Source organism: Polistes dominula, unplaced genomic scaffold (assembly GCF_049000335.1).
Source record: "Polistes dominula isolate Pdom_NZ unplaced genomic scaffold, Pdom_raw_medaka contig_84, whole genome shotgun sequence".
NCBI lineage: Eukaryota > Metazoa > Arthropoda > Insecta > Hymenoptera > Vespidae > Polistes > Polistes dominula.
In genome coordinates, this window is record NW_028300944.1 from 655,207 (window position 1) to 678,529 (window position 23,323).

Sequence of the window (23,323 nt, forward strand, 5' to 3'; positions counted from 1 at the left end):
TGAATGATTGGTATTAGTTGATTAAGGTGATACTTCAAAATATTTCAAATTATATTAGATTGGGGGTAAAGTAATCCATTATTTTTTTGTAAAATATTAATCAAACAATTTCAAATTTAAGCTTGTTAGAAAGGTGATATTTACAGCTAAAAAATATTCCTTTACCATTTTTTGTTTGGTCCATTCAGTTGTGAGTTACCGGGTGTTCAAAATGGAAGACAACTCTACTTCTTTCTAATCTTTCATTTACTGATGACTTTAGTTATCAATATCTCATAAAATAGTAATTAAACAATTTCAAATTTATGCTTGTTAGAAAGGTGATATTTACAGCTAAAAAATATTCCTTTACCATTTTTTGTTTGGTCCATTCATTTGTGAGTTACAGGGTGTTCAAAATAAAAATCAACTCTGTCTTTTTCTAATCTGTCATCTACTGATGACTTTAATTATCAATATCTTGTAAAATATTAGTTAAACAATTTCAAATTTATGCTTGTTAAAAAGGTGATATTTACAGCTAAAAAATATTCCTTTAACATTTTTTCTTTGGTCCATTCTATTTTGAATTACGGGGTGTTCAAAATGGAAGACAATTCTACTTCTTTCTAATCTTTCATTTACTGATGAATTTAGTTATCAATATCTTGTAAAATATTAGTTAAACAATTTCAAATTTATGCTTGTTAAAAAGGTGATATTTACAGCTGAAAAAAATTCCTTTACCATTTTTTGTTTAGTCCATTCAGTTTTGAATTACAGGGTGTTCAAAATGGAAGACAACTCTACTTCTTTCTAATCTTTCATTTACTGATGACTTTAGTTATCAATATCTTGTAAAATATTAGTTAAACAATTTCAAATTTATGCTTGTTAGAAAGATGATATTTACAGCTAAAAAAAATTCCTTTACCATTTTTTGTTTGGTCCATTCAGTTGTGAGTTACCGGGTGTTCAAAATGGAAGACAACTCTACTTCTTTCTAATCTTTCATTTACTGATGACTTTAGTTATCAATATCTCATAAAATAGTAATTAAACAATTTCAAATTTATGCTTGTTAGAAAGGTGATATTTACAGCTAAAAAAAATTCCTTTACCATTTTTTTGTTTGGTCCATTCATTTGTGAGTTACAGGGTGTTCAAAATAAAAATCAACTCTGTCTTTTTCTAATCTGTCATCTACTGATGACTTTAGTTATCAATATCTTGTAAAATATTAGTTAAACAATTTCAAATTTATGCTTGTTAAAAAGGTGATATTTACAGCTAAAAAAAATTCCTTTACCATTTTTTGTTTGGTCCATTCAGTTTTGAATTACAGGGTGTTCAAAATGGAAGACAACTCTACTTCTTTCTAATCTTTCATCTACTGATGAATTTAGTTATCAATATCTTGTAAAATATTAGTTAAACAATTTGGAATTTAAGCTTGTTAGAAAGGTGATATTTACAGCTAAAAAAAATTCCTTTACCATTTTTTGTTTGGTCCATTCAGTTTTGAATTACAGGGTGTTCAAAATGGAAGTCAACTCTATTTCTTCCTATCTTTCATCTACTTGCTCTACATATAATATTTAGAGCAAGTAGATGAAAGATAGAAAGAGATAGATTTAGATAGACTTAGATACTATGTGTAATAGAAAAAGATAAACAATATACATATATATATATATATATATATATACGAGAAATAGAAAAGAGACGGGCACGCGTATGCGAAGGGTGTTGTGTCGTAGTTCGATGTTACTCTCGATGTATATGGGAGAAAGAGAAAAGAAGGATAAATAAAGATAGAAAGAAAAAGAGAAAGAGAGAGAGAGAGAAAGAGAGAGAGAGAGAGAGAGTAAATAATGGTGGTGTGTGCAAGTGATGGTGAAGGGAAAGGGGAAAGAGAAAGAGAGAGTGACAGTAGTAGAGAGGAACTTCTTGGGTTACCTCTAGTCAGTCTTTGCCGAGCTGTTGTCAGTGCCAGATTATAGTTGGCACTCATTTTCACGATCATGCGGTGACGGATTCATCCTGTCATCAATACGTATCGCTACTCTGTTTAATATTCCCTTTTTTTTATTATTATTATCATTAATTATTATTATTATTAGTAGAGGAGAATAGTATTGTTCATCTTATAAATCATTTTCCTTTTCATTCATTTTTATTTTCACTTTCTTGTATTTGACAATCTTATTGGGACATTTTAATTCTATATATATATATATTTTAGAAATTTTTTGATTGGTCAAGAAAGGAGTTATAAAATTTATTGTAGTTTAGTTGTAGGGAGAAAAAAAAAATTGAGTAATTGTTTGTTTTTTTTTTTTGGTATTGTTTGTTTTGTTCGTTCATCGTCAAACAAGGGGTTCAAACCCATCACTACTTTTTTTTTTTTTTTTTGTTCGTTTTATTATATTTCGTCAAAATTTGTATCGGAGTGTTCTGTGATCTTTGCTGCGTGAAATAAATCGTGAAAGGAGTCCTTCTATCTTTCGGTTTCTGTTGGAGAACGAGATTTGGGAATCATGGTGAGTGTTTTTTAATTATTTTAATTTATTTCAATGATTTTTTTATATATAATATATGTATACATATTGGAAAGTTGTGTATGTGAGAGTGTATTTTTAATCATCGAAAAGAAAAAAGAAAAAGGAATGAAAAAAATTCTAGAAATCGTTCATCTATTTAACATTTATCATTTTAAATTTCATTAAAAAAAAAAAAAAAAAAAAAACAAGAAATCAATCAGAATGTAAAAAATAAAAATCATACGATTGGATAAATAAATTTGATAGATCGTTCATGTAATAATTAACATTATTTTAAATAATAAATAATAATAAAAAAAAAATTCATTTGTTAATTTTATTATTTAAAATTCACTTTAAAAATAAAATCAATTATAAAATTAAGAAAAAAAAAAAGTAATAAAAAGCATATGATTGAATAAATATTTGATAATTTTGGAAGACGGATATTTGAGGTAAAAATTTGCCGAATGCAAGTAAAATATTTAAATAATAATAATAATCATAATAATAATAATAATAATAAAAAAAAAAAATGAAGAAAAGAACTCGTAGAACTCGTTGAAAGGAATTGGGAATTGTCCTTCGACAAATTTTTCGACGAGAAAAATCTTCGTTCTTGGTTGGTAGCATGATCGATGATGTTTCTGCGTCTCGGATTAAAATATCGATCTTTCTCTCTCTCTCTTTCTCTTTTTCTCTTTTTCTCTTTTTCTCTTTTTTTCTTTTTTTCTTTTGCGTTTCAATTTTTTCTTGTTGCTTTTCGATGGGCTCGAAAGATCCTCGAAGTTTCTAGATTTCTTCAACAAATTTAAATGCGAATTATAAAGTTGGCATATTTTATACATGAATTAAAAATATATGTGTGTATGTGTGTATGTGTGTACGTGTGTGTATGTGTGTAATAAAATATTTTCTTCGAAGGTAAGCAACGTAACAACTCGAACAAATATTTTTACACGATAACACGATTGTAAATGAAAAAGCAAATGAGCTAAGAAATATTTGCAATTCAGGTTTGATTTTTGCAAATGCAACTTTTTTTATGCATATTATTTATGATTATTTTTAATAATAATTAATGGAATATGTGTCAAATTGATTATCAATACTTGTGATTGGATTTGATTTGATATTATTTTGATTTATTTCATCGATAAAAATGCAATATTTTCAAATTAATAATTACAATTGTGTCATAGTTTCCATGTTTGATATTAATAGGTTTATTTTATTGTTAATATTTTTTTCATACCTTTAAAAATTATTTAATTATTAAAATGAACTTTTATTATTAATAAATTACTTTTTTTGTGGAATCAAATACAATATTTTCTCGAAAAATAAATTCAAAAGTAAATTCAGAAAGTAAATGCAAGTCAATAGTATTGGGATGATTTTAATTACAATTTTTAAATGTTATTAAAAAAAAAAAGAAAAACATAAGGTAAAGTTAAATTAAAAAAAAAAAAAATTAAAATGTTAAACACGAGTTTAACTTTTAATTTTTTTAGAGAATTCTTGAGTGTTATTAGAAAGAAAAAAAACAACTCGAGTTTGAATTGATTTTATAATGCAATGATTTTTTTTTTTTTTATTAAGATACTTGAATGTTATTATAAAAAAAAAAAAAAAAATACAAAAGGAAAAGTAAAACTGGGCTTTGAATTTTTTTTTTTTTAATGGAATGCTCTGTTTTTTTCCTTTTTTTTTTGTTTTGTTTTGTCTTATTTTCCTTCCTTTCTACTTGTTCCATTTTCGATTATATTACATCACTCATGGACTCATGCGAGACCACACGGTTGAACCGGTCTAATAGAGACTGGTGTATATAAAGGACAACTTGATCAGTGTAAATGTACAAGTATTTAAATATTTACAACACTTTTACTGTTAATATAAAATATCAAACAACTTTCCACAAAATATATATATATATGTATATATTATAATAAATCTTATCGTATACACTAGTATAATTATTCAAAATAAAAAGTTGGTTTTTCGTAGAAGTGAAGTTAGGTTTAAAAAAAATCTGAAAATATTGTTGTTTTGACTCCTGTTGTACATTTCGCCATTTTATTATTACTTCTTCCAACAACTTTGTTTTATAGAAGTGAGGTTGGGTTAACAAAATCTGAAAATATTGTTGTTTTGACTCCTGTTGTACATTTCGCCATTTTATTATTACTTCTTCCAACAATTTTGTTTTATAGAAGTGAAGTTAGGTTAACAAAATCTGAAAATATTGTTGTTTTGACTTCTATTGTACATTTCGCCATTTTATTATTACTTCTTCCAACAACTTTGTTTTATAGAAGTGAAGTTAAATTAAAAAAAAATCGGAAAATATTGTTGTTTTGACTCCTGTTGTACATTTCGCCATTTTATTAAAATTTCTAACAGCAACTGACTTCAGACAACTTCAGCAACTTCAGCAACATAACCTTAAAAATACATAGTTCTTCGAAACACTAAATGTTTAATAATAACCCTTATTTTTTCTAGTAACTAATTCATTTAGAAAAACTTTGAATCATAGAGAAGTTGAACAGGTTAAAAAATCTGAAAATATTATTGTTTTGACTCCTATTGTACATCTCGCCATTTTATTAAAAAACAAGCAGCTTACTTCAGACAACTTCAACAACAGACCCTAAAAATTCATAGTTCTTCGAAACACTAAATGTTTAATAATAGCCATTATTTTTTCTAGTAACTAATTCATTTAGAAAAACTTTGAATCATAGAGAAGTTGAACAGGTTAAAAAATCTGAAAATATTATTGTTTTGACTCCTGTTGTATATTTCGCCATTTTATTATTACTTCTAACAGCAACTGACTTCAGACAACTTCAGACAACTTCAAGCAACATAACCTTAAAAACACATAGTTCTTCGAAACACTAAATATATTAGAGGGACTAAAAAGTAATGTTGTTACTACACATGTCAAATTATTTCTAATATTTTAAATCAAAAAACTGATTGATGATTTTTATCATTACGATATTAAAAGATTTGCATAGCAGATAGATAAAGTTTGTTGATAATTTAGTTAATTAATTTAATTATTAATTACTAATAAAAACTTGTTTGAATTTTGAGGTTAAAAAGCAACATTACTTTCCGATCCACCTAATTATAATAATAACCATTATTTTTTTTTCTAGTAACTAATTCATTTATAAAAACTTTGTATCATAGGGAAATTAGACAGGTTAAAAAAAAAACAGGTTAAAAAAATATTTTTGTTTCGATTACCGTTGTACATTTTGTTCTTTCACTCTTCTTCCAACAAATATAAAATACAAAATAATTTAAATATTAAAAATACATTATTATTTTTCTATTTTTTTTTTTTTTTTTAATCGAGATTTGCTTTTCTTCTTTTTTGTTTATTTCTTTTTTTTTTTTTTTTAATGTCAACCTCGTCTTCAAGCAATAAAAAGAAAGTATTGTACTGCGGTAACGGGTTTTGCGGTTTACGTGGATCGGTATTTTCTCACAAGGCTTCCTCGTTTCAATCAATCTTTTACCATAACTCTTTAATACTTATTGAAAAAGGAAAAGAAAATACTTTTAAACGAGTAATTGACAATTTCCCGTTTCCGGGACTGACGATCGTGATCGTAAGATAATTTCATGCCGATCAAACGATCATCCGTAAAGAGGTAGTAGTTGATTACAAACTATCATTGATCATTTTCTTTTCCGATTTGTTTATCAAATTTAATTTTTCAATTAATCTAACATTCTGTAAATCATTTCTCATAAAAATGGCGGATCCAATTGATCATAGATTTGAAATAAGAAAAATCATTGATTTAATCGAACTGTAGACTTCAATCGAACTTCAAATTGTTGATCAAAGTCATCGTAGACACATCCAATATAAATCAGTGATTTAATGCAACTGTTAATGCAAAGTGAATCATTTTATTTATTAGAATTTTTTTTTGAAAACAATCATTGACTCAATCAAACTGTAAATACATCAAATCGTTGATTAAAATCATCGTAGACACATCCAATATAAATCAGTGATTTTATGCAACTGTTAATGCAAAGTGAATCATTTTATTTATTAGAATTTTTTTTTGAAAACAATCATTGACTCAATCAAACTGTAAATACATCAAATCATTGATTAAAATCATCGTAGACACATCAAATATAAATCATTAATTTAATGCAATTCTAATCTCATAGAATTTCCTCAAAACAAATCATTGACTCAATTGAACTGCAGATACATCATCAAACTATTGATCAAATTCATCGTCACAATGAATCATCCTGCAACTGAAAAAAAAATTAATATTTTTATTACAATATTAAATAAAAACGATGATTCATATTTATTATACTCATATAAAGATTTCATTTTTTCTACTGTGTCGAATAAAACAAACAAAGAATTTTTCGACACTTGATCTTTTAGAAAAGATTAAATGGCAAACTCGACGAATTAATTTCTGTGCAAAGTAAAATAACCACCATGAAGTTGTCTTTTATCGTATACGAGAAAGGGGTTTTCAGAGACAGGTATGGCAAGTCTCTGTTGTACGATTTATTCTCGAGGACCTTCGATGTTACAGGTACCGAGAACTCGTTTTGTCCTTCCGGGTTACCTGAGCCCACTCACTTTCATCGGTGCCGATGACTTGTTTTTTTTTTTTTCGTGACATTTTTTTTTTCTTTTTACAAATATATATTTTACTCTGGGTTGGTTCCGTGTGAAAGGGAAAGAAAAATATACAAAAATTTTAATACAAAAAAAAAAAGAAAAAATATGCAACATTAATCATTTTCATTTGTAATTCAACTTCAGGTTGAATCATTCAACTTCAGTTTTTTTTTTTTTTTTTTTTAATATATTTTATTCTAGCAATTGAATTAAATTTTGTTAAACAAATTATAATAATTAAAATAAATAATATGTTCTAGTAATTGAATTGAACTTTTATTTTTTAATTTAAATAAATTGTTTTGAAAAGTAATTATACATTGAAAATGATTTAATTATCGATCATTGGAATTGTTTCAAAAGTGCATGCATACAATTGGTCGTCCACATCCCCCACCCTTTTCTTCTTGATTGTAATTTCGTCAAAATGATCTCACACGGATTGTCGAGATCTCACGTAACCCGTGAGATAATCTTTTTCAACCAACCGGACGATAGTTTCGTGAGTATTGCGTAATGACAAACCTTCTCTCACTTTTTCTTTTTATCTGTCCTCTCCCTTCTCTTATTTATTCTCTCTTCTTTATCTATGTTTTTTTTTTTTTTTTTTATTACTAATCTACGAATTGACACATGCGATGAGAAATAAGAAATACTCTTTTCGAGATGTTTACTCTTTTTTTTCTCCCCATTTTTTAGTAAAAAGAACAAAATTTATTACAACAAGTGTTGTAATCAAATTATTGTTGAAGAAAAATATTATTATAATTATTTAAACCATGGTGATATTAATAATAATGTCACTCTATATCAAAAAAAAACTTTCATTAAATTATTATTTTCAATTTGCACTCGACTGGAGTTGAATTAGCAGCAGATTTAAGTGACAACTCGGATGGCGCTGATACGGCGCCCGGCAGATTGAAGTTGCAACTTCGATGACGCTGATACGGCGCTCGACTAATTTGAAATTTTTTCTTATTTTATCTGCTTATTTACGATGTGTAATAAGATATTTCTTTTAAGATATATTTAAAGATAATATTTAAACTATATTTTGATAATAAATAATCCAACTTTGTGAAATATAAAAAAAATAAGAGAAATTTTCTTGTGCAAACTTTGAAAAATTGTAAATTTTGATTAATAAAATTTGAATCAAAATTTTCTTTTTCTCAATTTTGAAACTATATTATTATTATTATTATTATTATTTAATTTTGTGTTTTTATAGTCATGTGATTATTATTCGGTTTTCTTTCTATTTGTTTTCTTTTTAATTAATCAGAAAAATCTGGTTATTTTTCTTCCTCTTCTTTTTCTTTTTCTTTTTCTTTTTCATGTATCAACAAACGTTTTGAACGGAATACGTTTAATCGAAGTTTTAAAACTTTACACACATCATGTGTGTTGTGTGTGAAGTAATTTCCTCTAGCGATTAATATCATTAGAATGCAGCAGCATTCGTAATTGGCCACGCTCGATTGCTAACACTTACCATTCACAATGTTGCGTAAAGTTTGTCTATACTGTACACTCTACCCCCCTCCCCTCCCCCCTCCCCCCACTACCAACACCATCACCAAACCTCATCCCCACTCCTAAGTTCAAACATTTAACCTCTCTTTTGGTATATTTCACGTAACTGGATAGGTTATGTCATTTAATTTATCAAATTTTTGATATGTCTGAGTGTATGTGTCGGTCTGAAAGTTTTATTTATTTGAAATAAAATTAATTATGACAATTATTATTATATTTTTCATAAATCATTTAATTAGAAATGAATTTTTAAAGTGAGATATAGGTTAAGTGAGATTTTCTAACGAGACAGCTCGTAAATTAAACAAAAAGAAATAATAATAATAATAATAATTAAATATTGCAATTTATTTTAATCATCTTTGTGTTCTAGAAATGAACGAAATAAATAGATGATTTATTAGATGATTTTATTGTTAATAATAGGTTTGTACACACACACACACACACACACTATAGAAACCAATTAAAAATGTTCATTTGTGTAGAGAACGTTGAAAATTATTAGCAATTATTGAAACTTTCATTTTAATTTCGTTGAACAGCAAAAAAAAAAAAGAAAAAGCAAAAAAAACTAATTAGTGTTTATATTTTTATTATTATAATAAATTTAGAAAATTAAACAAACGTTAGTTTTATTCAAATGATCGAAGATTTTGTTTGTTTAGCTTTGTACAGGCTGATTCAAAAAAGTTTGTTTTTTTATACAATTTACAGTTTGAAATAAAAATAATTTTACGTCCTGTTTAAAACAATTTAAACAAAAAGGAAAAAAAAAATATATATATATATATAAACGTAAAGGAATGTTATAAAAAAATACTGTTGTATTATTAATGAATGAATGAATTATTATAATGAATGAAACGATTGGGTATTTAAAAGCTCAGCGAGAGAGATATAACGGTAAATAAAAAGAGAAAAGTTGTTTTAAAAAGAAAAAAAAAAGAGAGAGAGAAACTTGAAGTTAATAATATCTACTCGGTAGACACATTGGAATGGTGCTGCTGTGCTATCACTTTTGATTTTATTTAATATTTGTCATTGAAAGTTTACTTAGAGAAACTTCAAACGTGGTGGTAGATAAAAGTTTCACTTCCATTTCAATTTTATTCTGGTTTTTTTTTTTAAATTATTTTTATTTTTATTTGATTTTATTTCTTTTAGAAAATATACAATATATTAAAATTATCAATTGTGTATGCATGTGTGTGTGTGTGTGTGTGTGTGTTTGTGTGTGATTTTAACAACAATTCTTAGATATAAATTAAATAGTGTATACACTGTATAAAAGTGAACACTTTCTAATCGATTATGTTAAACCTTTCTAAACATTTTCTAAACAACATTCGAATTGTCAATGAATTTTTCTTTGTATGCTTACAGTTTTAACATTTATTTCATGTTATACAGTTTTAATATTTATTTCATGTTATATACAGTTTTAACATTATTTTCCTATAACAATTGTTTTCTTACAATTTGTTTGCTTAATGTTTAATTTTTTTCTTCTTATTCTCAATTTTTATTTGTCAACATAATTCACTGATTTAAATTTATATAATTATTTTATATTTATTTATAATTAAATGATGAGTTTGTATTATGCAAAAATTATTGTTTTTTATTTTTTCTATTAAATAGAAATATTCAATTTTTATTTGATTATTTTTGGTAATCCCAAAATAGGTATAGTAATATTAAATAACACGTTGAATGTCATGTCAGTCATAAATGACTGACATTGAACTTTGTGTTCAGGCCATGTCAGACACCGGTGACTGACGTTCAACTACTCAATTATTTGTTTTGACAAACGTGGCCTGACGAAGATTTCTGTAAGAATTCTCGTGGCGTTTAACGTGTTAAATATAAAATAAATTAAAAAATTGAATATACAACCCCGTGGGGGTGGCGGGGAAGAATACCCCCTCAGTAATCCCTGCTTGTCGTAAGAGGCGACTAAAAGGGAAACCCAGAAAAAATGGGAATATATCAAATTAAATATAAAATAATTTTAAAATAATAAATATATTTCATTTTATAAAACATTAAATATAAAATAATTTACAAATAATAAATATAATAATAACACACACAAACAATGACAGTAGTAATAATAATAATAATAATAATAATAATTAAGTAAAATACTATCAAGTATTCTATCATCAACTTTAAAAACAATAATAATATAATAATAAAAATTATATTATTTAAAAAAAAAAAAATAATACATATTTGCAATATTGATATCTCAAAAAAAAAAATATTTTATAATTTTTAACTTAATCCTAACTATAATATAATAATTATACTACAATCAGTTTCAAAATTATATTATTTTCACCTGCACCCATATATTAAAAATATATCAAAATTTATTTATTTGTTTTTTTATTGAAAATTTATTTAAAGTAAATTATTAAAAATACAGATAACATTGTTATAAAATAAAAAAAAAAAAACAATTTTACAATAGAATAAATAAAACAAATCAATGATTTTGATTGGTTAGAGTTATACCACAAGATATTCTCGTCTATCAACTTTGTTGTTTCTTTTCTATTTAATTATTATAATTTTTTTCTATACGCTTTCTTATTATTATTATTATTATTATTTCTATTTTTTCTTTTTGCTTACAAATCAATTTTCTAGCTCGTTAATTTTCTTTCCTAGTTATGATAACAAAAAAAAAAGAAAATGGAGGAATCACGGTAGAAGAAAATGACTTCCTACGTAAAGGAGATCGATGTTGTGTTGCATTCGACAAGGTATCTCACCTGACAAAGAGACGTTTAAACTGATACAGAAGGCGTGGCACAATTCTTTTTTCTGCTCCTCCCCCTTTCCCCTTACCCCACTCTAAAAATCCGCCAATAATCACTGCGTTTGCCACTTTCTCTTGACGAGAAATTTTCTTGTCTTCTTATTTTGTCTTTTTCTTTTTCTTTTCTTTTTTCATAACAAAACAATCATTTAAGTCGTAATTCATCTCCTAGTCAGAAGGTAATTTCATTTGTTTGTTGTCTATCATTCATTTGTTTAATTAGAAAATAATAATAATAAATAATTAGAAAGTATCAATTATTTACAATGTTGATTAAATAGAGAAAATATTTTTAATATAATTTGTATCTTTAAATGATTTATTCATTTTGGATTTAATGTCGATAATCGTGACTCTTTGTTAATAAACAAATAATTCGCGATTAATTAAATAATATTGCGATTATAAATTGAAATATAAACTATCCTATCTTTCAAGTTAGATGAAACTGCACACAGTGTGTAAAATTTTATTTAAATCGGTTCAGTACTTTAGGAGTCCATTGCGGACAAACAACGTGACACGTAATTTATATACATAAACTATCCTATCTTTCAAGTTAGATGAAACTGCATACAGTGTGCAAAATTTTATTTAAATCGGTTCAGTAGTTTAGGAGTCCATTGCGGACAAACAACATGACACGTAATTTATATATATATAAACTATCCTATCTTTCAAGTTAGATGAAACTGCACGCAGTGTGCAAAATTTTATTTAAATCGGTTCAGTAGTTTAGGAGTCCATTGCGGACAAACAACGTGACACGTAATTTATATATATATTAAGATAATATAATAAAACAAAATGATTATAAAATAAGTATGACGACACGAGTAATAATAAATAAATCATTTTCATATATTTTAATATTCGTGAAAAAGGTCGATTAGTATAATAAAGTTAATAAAATTCATAACGCGAACTTATCGTATGCTTTGCTTCGCAATTGGACGTTTCTTAAACCTCTACCTCTACCCCCTTCCTTCCTTGCCCCCCATAAGATTTTCTACGTGCGTACGCACGTGCACGATCGGACGCCACAATAAAAAAATAGAAAATACTTACACATTGTCAACCTACGTGTGCATGGATTATTCGGGGCAAGGACATTCCTTTCTATACGTGTGTTACACATCGATTTTATTCTCATAGTATCAATTAAAAAAAAATCAGAGAGAGACAGAGAGAGAGAGAAAGAGGAAAGAGAGAGAGAGAGAGAGAGAGAGAGAGAGCCAGACAGAGAGATAAGAAAAATATTATATTGATACTTGCCAACTTAGAATTACTAAAAAAAGAATATTTCCAAAGAAAGATAGAAAAAAAAAAGGAAGACAAATGAGAAGAAGAGGTTTTGAAAAAAAAAAAAAAGAAAAAAATGAAAATGTATGGGAAAGGTTTTTATGCGTCATTAATCAGATCCACGTTGTAGGATCTTTAGATCATGATACGTAATCTTGATCGTAATCATTTTACGATCAGCCAATAAAATCGTCCACCATTGATTTTCTATTCATTTATTCCTCGAATGAATATTCATCTACTTGCAACTAACATTTGTATCCTATTACTATTTTTTTTTTTTTTTTTTTCCATTTCCATTACAATACGCGAGCAAGTTGAATTTTATTTCTTCTGCATTTTATATTTATGTTAAAAAATACAAGTAATAGTTCAATTAATTATATTTAATCGAATCAAATGTAAAATTATCATAAATGTAAATAATACAAATAATTAACTTGTTTACTTTATTTGGAATAATTTTAGAAAATTTAGTTTTTAGAATAAAATACCAAATTACATGTCAACACCAACTCATATTATTTAAATAAAATACCAAAAACCATAAGCAGAACAAGTCAAATAATTTTTCGATTTACTTTATTTCAAATAATTCCACACACAAAAATATTAAATTAATTCCAACACCCACTCATTCTAATCAAATAAAATACCAAACCCCATAAGCAGAACAACCTTAATAATTTTTCTATTTACTTTATTTCAAATAATTCAAAAAAATTCATTTCATTACAATCAAAAGATCCCATTAAATCCTAACACCTACTCATCGTAATCAAATAAAACACCAAACCCCATGAACAAAATCCAATGCAAATAATTCATCAATTTACCTACTTCATTTTAAATAAATCCACGTTAAATGATTTAGCAATAACAGAAAGGAAATTTTTCAAATAGAATAATCTAATAATGTAAGATGAAATCAGAAAATCTAATCGATCTAATCGCGAAAGATATTTCATCGTTCGTTAGTATAAAAGGAAGGCAGTAACAGTAAAGTAGTTTCATAAGAGCCTGAGTTGTAAGTAAGACGACGAGTATGGTAAAGCCGTTTAGCGGGGTTTCAAGCAACGGAAGTCAGGTGAAAACGGTTCGCAAACGTGCGTAGCCTGAAAACCAATCGGTACGTGAATACACCAACACAACTTCTACATGCATTCAAACAAACCTTAAGATCTGTTAATATGTTTGTTACATTCTCCAATTAGTTTATTTTTATTTTTATTTTTTATTTATATCACATTTTTCGATCATTGCACTTTTCCAAAAACTGCAGTTGAAAACAAACGAACTGCAGGTGAAAACAAACGAACTGCAGATGAAAACAAACGAATTGCAGGTTAAAACAAACGAACTGCAGGTTAAAACAAACGAATTGCAGGTTAAAACAAACAAACTGCAGGTTAAAACAAACAAATTGCAGGTGAAAACAAACAAATTGCAGATGAAAACAAACGAATTGCAGGTTGAAACAAACGAACTGCAGATGAAAACAAACGAACTGCAGATGAAAACAAACGAACTGCAGATGAAAACAAAGGAATTGCAGATGAAAACAAACGAACTGCAGATGAAAACAAACGAATTGCAGGTTAAAACAAACGAACTGCAGATGAAAACAAACGAACTGCAGATGAAAACAAACGAACTGCAGGTGAAAACAAACAAATTGCAGGTGAAAACAAACAAATTGCAGGTGAAAACAAACGAACTGTAGATGAAAACAAACGAATTGCAGATGAAAACAAACGAACTGCAGGTGAAAAAAAATTCACTTATTTGAATGATTCAAATAAAAGTCTGAATAAAATTAAGGTTAAATTGTTCTAAATAAAATGAAATGATAAGGATGTATTGGTTATAAAAATTATAAGATCAAATATATATATTTGTAATTCTGTAAATTCTGTATAACTAATCATTTACATTAGAAAGTAGTTTTCTTTGGTAACAGTTAGTCGCTAAGATAATTTGTATTTACTTAACATATGACCCATATTTCTTAGTTTTTTTTTTTTTTTTATTCAAATTATTTATTATCATTATTATTAATAGCAATTATTTTATTTTATTTATAAAAAAAATAAATTTAACTTACAACCCATATATATTTTATTTTTAAATTATTAACACCATGATATTTTTATAATTTTTTAATAATAAAACCCAATTATATATTATTTTTCTTTGTAAATATAAATTTAACATACCACTCATATATTTTATTTTTAAATTATTTACACAATGTAACATTTATAATTTCCAAATAATAAAATCCAATTATTTTATTTTATTTATAAAGAAAATAAATTTAACATAGAACCACATATAAATATATATTTAAAATTATTTTTTGTCATTGTAATAAATAATAATTATTTTATTTTGTTTATTATAAAAACATGCATTTAACATACACATACAATCCAATATATATTTTATTATTAAACTATTTATTATTGTGTCATTTATAATTTTGTAATAATGAGAGAATCAATGATATTATTTCTTTATTCTTATTCATAAAAATAAATGAGTACTGCGTGTTAACTATTTAGATATAATAATAATAAAAAATAAAACAAAAAAAATAAAAAAGTGAAGAAACGTGAATAGTAAGATGGAAACTCTTAACTTTCATCGTGACACGACTGACCTCGTGACCCTTGTGCGATTTATACTTACCTCGTACTACGCATCAAACAGGTTCCACTATGTTCTTGTAACATCGTGACTTCTCGCCTGTTTAGATACTATAATCAACATTTTCTAATGTCTAGTATACAACTAACATCTAATCTTATTCAAATATTATATTCAACAAATGCAAACAATAGCAAAATTTCAATACATATTTTTAATATACATTTATTATTTAATTGTACGTACAAATATAATTATTGATCAAAAATTAATTAATTAATAATATCATTATAATTTAATAATAATTATTCAATAAACAATTTATTATAATAATATTTTGTCTTACATGTACGAGTGAGATTCGTGATAGGAAATTTAAAATTCAAAAACACCTGGTATAGTTTGTCTTAGATAATTTTTTTTATTTTAATTAAACCTAATTATTATTACTAATAATATTATTATTATTATTGATCTAATAATTGAAAGTTAATTGATAAGACATTTGAAACCCAAGAACTCGTGGTACAGTTTTTTATTTTATTATTTATTATTATTTATATTATATATTATTTAATATATATTTTATTACTTTACAATTAATTATGTATAATAATTATTATTAATATTATTATTACTATCAGATCACAATTGAAAATAAATTGGTAAAACAAAGGATGTTAAGACAATACTTTTTTAATAATAATATTTAAACAAATTATTATACAATTTTATGTTAGACAAATTGAAAAAAGAACAGAAGCTTCAATCAAATTTTAATTAATGAATTTATTTAATAATAATATTCAAACAAATTATTCTACAATTTTATGTTAGACAAATTCTAAACAGTAAGAATAGAATAATATTAAACAATCAAATAATCAATTTATTCTAATATTTTTCAAAGATCGAGATATTATTTTAGATAAAAAAAAAAAAAAAGTGTGAGATGGAGGAGTATATTCTAAGAATAGAAATAACTGTCGATTTGTCTGGTTAATAGAATTCTTAGAACGCATACAAATGTATGAGAGTGCACCGACCGTGTATAAAGAGTGCATCGCCACGGGTTAGTCATCATCCTATTCGTTTTATAAGATAAGATCATAGTCAGAGAGAGAGAGAGGAAATAGATTTTTGTTGTAAATTCTATACGCTCGTAGGTGTCCATCAAGACCACCACACGCTGTGTAAACAAACAAGGGGAGAGAAAGAAAATGATTCACTACGAGTAGTATTGAAATATTCTGAGCCTAGTAAGAACAAGTCTGAAAAGTACTGAGTCTAACACGAGGTGGGTTGAAAAGTTCTCAGCCTAACATGAGATGTGTTGAAAAGTTTTAAGCCTAACATGAGATGTGTTGAAAAGTTTTAAGCCTAACATGAGGTGTGTTGAAAAGTTCTCAGCCTAACATGAGGTGTGTTGAAAAGTTCTGAGCCTAACATAAGGTGTGTTGAAAAGTTCTGAGCCTAACATGAGGTGGGTTGAAAAGTTCTGAGCCTAACATGAGGTGTGTTGAAAAGTTCTGAGCCTAACATAAGGTGTGTTGAAAAGTTCTGAGCCTAACATAAGGTGTGTTGAAAAGTTTCGAGCCTAACATGAGGTGTGTTGAAAAGTTTCGAGCCTAACATGAGGTGGGTTGAAAAGTTTCGAGCCTAACATGAGGTGGGTTGAAAAGTTCTGAGCCTAACATGAGGTGGGTTGAAAAGTTTCGAGCCTAACATGAGGTGGGTTGAAAAGTTCTGAGCCTAACATAAGATGTGTTGAAAAGTACTGAGCTTAACATGAGGTGGGTTGAAAAGTTTTTAGCCTAACATAAGGTGTGTTGAAAAGTTCTCAGCCTAACATGAGGTCTGTTGAAAAGTACTGAGCTTAACATGAGGTGGGTTGAAAAGTTTTTAGCCTAACATAAGGTGTGTTGAAAAGTTCTCAGCCTAACATGAGGTCTGTTGAAAAGTACTGAGCCTAAGACGAGGTGGGTTGACAAGTTTTGAGACTGTTACGAAGTGAGTTGAAAAGTTTTAAGCCTAACATGAGGTGGGTTGCAAAGTTTTGAGCCTAACACGAGGTGTGTTGAAAAGTTCTCAGCCTAACATGAGGTGGGTTGAAAAGTTCTGAACCTAACATGAGGTGGGTTGAAAAGTTTCGAGCCTAACATGAGGTGGGTTGAAAAGTTCTGAGCCTAACATAAGATGTGTTGAAAAGTACTGAGCTTAACATGAGGTGGGTTGAAAAGTTTTTAGCCTAACATAAGGTGTGTTGAAAAGTTCTCAGCCTAACATGAGGTCTGTTGAAAAGTACTGAGCTTAACATGAGGTGGGTTGAAAAGTTTTTAGCCTAACATAAGGTGTGTTGAAAAGTTCTCAGCCTAACATGAGGTCTGTTGAAAAGTACTGAGCCTAAGACGAGGTGGGTTGACAAGTTTTGAGACTGTTACGAAGTGAGTTGAAAAGTTTTAAGCCTAACATGAGGTGGGTTGCAAAGTTTTGAGCCTAACACGAGGTGTGTTGAAAAGTTCTCAGCCTAACATGAGGTGGGTTGAAAAGTTCTGAACCTAACATGAGGTGGGTTGAAAAGTTTCGAGCCTAACATGAGGTGGGTTGAAAAGTTCTGAGCCTAACATAAGATGTGTTGAAAAGTACTGAGCTTAACATGAGGTGGGTTGAAAAGTTTTTAGCCTAACATAAGGTGTGTTGAAAAGTTCTCAGCCTAACATGAGGTCTGTTGAAAAGTACTGAGCTTAACATGAGGTGGGTTGAAAAGTTTTTAGCCTAACATAAGGTGTGTTGAAAAGTTCTCAGCCTAACATGAGGTCTGTTGAAAAGTACTGAGCCTAAGACGAGGTGGGTTGACAAGTTTTGAGACTGTTACGAAGTGAGTTGAAAAGTTTTAAGCCTAACATGAGGTGGGTTGCAAAGTTTTGAGCCTAACACGAGGTGTGTTGAAAAGTTCTCAGCCTAACATGAGGTGTGTTGAAAAGTACTGAGCTTAACATGAGGTGTGTTGAAAAGTTTTGAGCCTAACATAAGGTGTGTTGAAAAGTTTGTGGCCTAACATAAGGTGTGTTGAAAAGTTCTCAGCCTCACATGAGGTCTGTTGAAAAGTACTGAGCCTAAGACGAGGTGGGTTGACAAGTTTTGAGACTGTTACAAAGTGAGTTGAAAAGTTTTAAGCTGATTCATTAAATTTGAAAAGTTCTAAACTTATTCATTTTTAATATCAAGGCTTCTTTTCTTTAACCATTTTGTTGGTTTTTTTTTTTCCTTTCATTTCTCTTTGAATATTTGTTCTGTTTTGTTATATATATATATATATATATATATATATATATATATATATCTATATATATATTCGCGAAAAAAATAATTCTCTGGTTGTGATGATCATCGTGATTTTAAAATGAGAGCAAGGCTTTCGAGAAACTCACGAACGAGGTAAATGTGACAGAGAGAAAAGATACTCGTTGAGAGAGAGAGAGAGAGAGAGAGAGTGAGAAAGAACGATTGATACAACAACAACAAAAAAAGAAGAAGAAAAAAAAAAGGCGTAATCCAACGAAGGAAAGCTACTAACTTGGGTATATAACGGAAACGAATCCATTCTCTTAAGGAGGTCGACGACAGGAATGTAATAAATAATATATAAGTTGTTCTCCTATACGGAAAGTCAAGATTAAGTGTCACGCTCATCGGGAAAGTTGAAGAAAACTATCTAGAAAATAACATATATATAAAAACTTACTAGAATTTTATAAAAAACAAAAAAAAAACAAACTTAATTGCAATTTGTTTAAAAAAAAAAAAAAAACAATCCTCGAATCACTGAAAAAATCAAAAATCAATTTTTTTGATGAATAAAAATTGAAGTAAATGTATGAATTATATTATTGATAAATAATTTATCGTATAACAAATAATTAATAATTAAAATGCAAATGTGTAACGTGATATTATCTGCAAAAATATTTGTTTATTATTATATTATTGAAAAATAAGTTTGTATACGACAAATATATTTAATTAATTAAAATACAAATGTGTAATGCGTGATATTAAATAGAAATATTTGTGTATTAAAAATTCAGAAATTGATTTTAATTTTTCTAATAATAAAAATTAAGGAGAAAGCTTATTAATTATATTATTAACAATATAATTTATTATATAGCATAAATAAAATAATTAAAATACAATTTTTTAATGTGATATTAGTTGACAATATTTTGGTATCCAAAATTTAATAATTAAAATACAAATGGGTAACGCGCGTGATATTAAATAGAAATATTTACATACCAAAAATCCCCAAAAAATCAATTGTAATTTTTCTAATAATAAAAATTAAAGAAAGCTTATTAATTATATTATTAACAATATAATTTATTATATAGCATAAATAAAATAATTAAAATACAATTTTTTAATGTGATATTAGTTGAAAATATTTTGATATCAAAAATTTAGAAATTAATTCTATAAATAAAAATGAAAGAAAACGTATTAATTTTATTATTAAAAAATATTAATATTAAATATATTATATATTAATATTTTAATATAATAATAATAATATTAAAAAATCATATATCATACTACAAATAATTATTATTTAAAATACCAACACATAACTTCATATAATTTGGAAATATTTGCGTACCAAAAATTCAGAAATTATATTTCAAAAATAAAAACCTAAAAAAAAAAAAACATATTAATTAATTATTACAAAAATAATTTTTCATACCACAAATAATAAATAATCGCAATACAAACATATAACATGATATTAGTTAGAAATATTTTCTTGCAAACAATTCAGAAAACAATTGGAACGATAGAAATTGCAGAAGGTGTAATTGTACCATTGAAGAATAATTAATCATACAATAGATAATTAATAATAAAATAAAAAAAATTCAAAAGTGTAACGTGATATTAAATGAAAATATTTTCATATTAATTTGTTGTTTCGCGCTCCAAATGTTGTTCCCGTAGTTACGCAAAACCCAGAAACAACGTTCTCCTTCAACGATAAAAGGAAGTATGAGGATATATAAGGAGAGAATGTGTATTATATAAAAAAAAAAAAAAAAAAAAATAAGCTATAATTTCAGGGTATAATATAATAATAATATTTTAATGAAAATCCATAATCTAAATAACTTTTACGAATCTTCCTGGAGAAAAGAAACGAAGAAAAGAAAAAAGAAAGAAAAAAAACCAATCATTACCTGTCATTAACTATCATCAATTTTAATTATCATTCAAATTATTTCCTATAACTTTTTCTTTTTTTTTTTTATTCCTATAATCCTACATATTTAATAAATTATAATAAAAAAAATTGAATACATAAAATAATAGTACTCGAAAGAATAGAAAAAGTGAGGTTAATTGTGTCATATGTAAATCTGAAGAAAAAAAACCTGAAAAAATTCAATTGCAATATGGCGCTATCAATCGAAAACTTGCAGTACCTAAAATAACTTACAAAATCTAAATAATCGTGATAAAAACTAACCTATAAATTTAATTGACAAAATACTGTTATTATTATTATTATTATATTATTATTAAATAAAAAAAAAACTTTAATTAAAAAATAAAACCTACAATGTGTGACACTGAATTATTGTATATTTAAAGAAAAAGATGATATATATATATTTGTATTTTTTGACTGAATATTTTCAATTACGAATAAAATAAAATATTTGTATCCTTAACCTTAAATTTGTAACAAGATTTTGAAAAGCAAGAAATTGTGCCATCTACTGTCAAATTTTTCTATTACAAGTTATATACTTTTTCAAAATATAAAATTACGATTCTAAAACTACCATTTTGAAATGAAAACTTTTTTAGAATCTGGGTGATTTGAAAATCGTGAAACGGAAGAACGTGAAACCGATGAAACAACAATAATTAATTAATTAATAAAATTCAATATATATAATTTAATTCTATATAATAATTAATTAATAAATAAAATTGTATATATAAAAATTCAGTGTCACAATATGTTTGTCCACTAATAATTCCGAAACTACTCAACTTATCTTAATGAAATTAATTTTATTTCATGTAATTTTTTCCAACTTAGCACATAGCACAATTTTTATCGCGATTTGTTTTTTTATTTTCATTATTTTTTATTACCAATTTAAAGATTGTTATTTAGAGATTATCTAGATTCCGTAAGGTTCTTTCAATAGATGACGCTGTATAACAATTCAATTGTTTCCAAGCTTGGTTTACTTCTACCGTGTGTGATCTACACACATCTGTATTTTTATAAAAAAAATTATATACCTTTCTCTCTTTTTTGTTAATTAATATACATCCAATTGATTGACGTGTCCTGTAGGATTGTAATTAACAGAAGAAAAAAAACAAAAAGTAAAAAAAAATGTGCAAATTCATTAAAAGTATTCTCTCGTCATTGAACGATGTACATCCTCATTCAAAATTCTGATGATAGCAATTAAACATTTTTTGCATAATCACTTACACATATACATACATATATAGGTAGTAGTAGTCAATCATTTAATCGATAATGATTTCCCGATTTCTTTTTTTAAAATTGCAAAATAACGTAGTTGTCGAACATTTCGTTCTCGTTAATCGTCTCTGCCAAAGAAGAAGAAAACAGAAAAAAAAAATAAATAAATAAAGAGAAAGAGAAAGAGAAAGAGAGAAAAAGTACCGTAAGATGAATTCGTTCCCACCGGGCTTCTAGCTTTCTTTTCGACAGTAACTCGTTGTCAACTCACCTTGCAACATTTACCTTCGAGAGTTCTGCTCCAATTTTAACTTCAACTTCTTCTTCTTCTTCTTATTCTTATTCTTATTCTTATTCTTCTCTTTAAACACATTCATTCATTTTATTTCTTTTTTTTTCTCTCTTGGTATTCAACATACGCGCACTTTTGATCTCACCGATGTTCGCAATTCAATGTTTTTTTTTTTTTTTTCTATCAATTTTATCTGTCATATAATAATTATTTATTACTACTTATATGGTATTGATATGTAGGTCATTAGATTAGCAATTTAACTATCTCATTTGTAATTCAATAATATTTATTTTTTATATTGAAATTTTTTGTTTTTGTATTTTTTTCTTTTTCAACTTAGTACACTGGATAGATTTATCGCGATTATTTTGTATTTTTTTTATTGCTAATTTAAGTATTTATTATATAAAGATTATTTAGGTTTTGTAGGTTATTTGGGTACTGCAAGTTTTCGATTGATGGCGCCATATCTTAATATATATATAAATTACGTATCACTTTGTTTGTCCGCAATGGACTCCTAAACTATTGAACCGATTTTATTCAAATTTTGCACACTGCATGCAGTTTTATCCAACTTGAAAGATAGGATAGTTTATATCTCAATTTATAATCTCAATCGACTTAAAGACGTGTGTATCGGACTGATTGTGAGCCACAGCAACGCGTGGCGGGGCATCCCTAGTGCTATATTAAAACTGTGTTGTAATATACAGTCACGCATGATGGAATATATGAGCCATTTATTTTTTAATACTGATCAAAGTTCAGTTTTTTTTTTGTGCTCACGAAATAAGCATTCATTTTTTCTAATTAAAAATAAAAATATGTATTGAGAATGAAGTTAGGTTACTTTCAATATAAATGGCTCGTATATTACATTCAGTATGTATGTGTGTATATGTATGTAATACATAGATGCATAGAGATAAATATATATTACAAGAAGGATTCCCTCATAAGCAAGAAATTTCTAAAGGAG

The 23,323-nt window shown here is 26.6% G+C and overlaps 1 protein-coding gene across 1 annotated transcript in view; it reads left to right on the plus strand.

The window, feature by feature from the left end:
* Nucleotides 1–1,421: 1,421 nt before the first annotated feature.
* Cht7 (chitinase 7) overlaps nt 1,422–23,323 on the plus strand; it is a 34,876-nt gene continuing 12,974 nt past the window's right edge. The window contains exon 1 of the mRNA XM_015332009.2: nt 1,422–2,522. Coding sequence (XP_015187495.1) covers nt 2,520–2,522 — 3 coding nt within the window. The 5' untranslated portion in view covers nt 1,422–2,519. The remainder of the gene's footprint in view (nt 2,523–23,323) is intronic.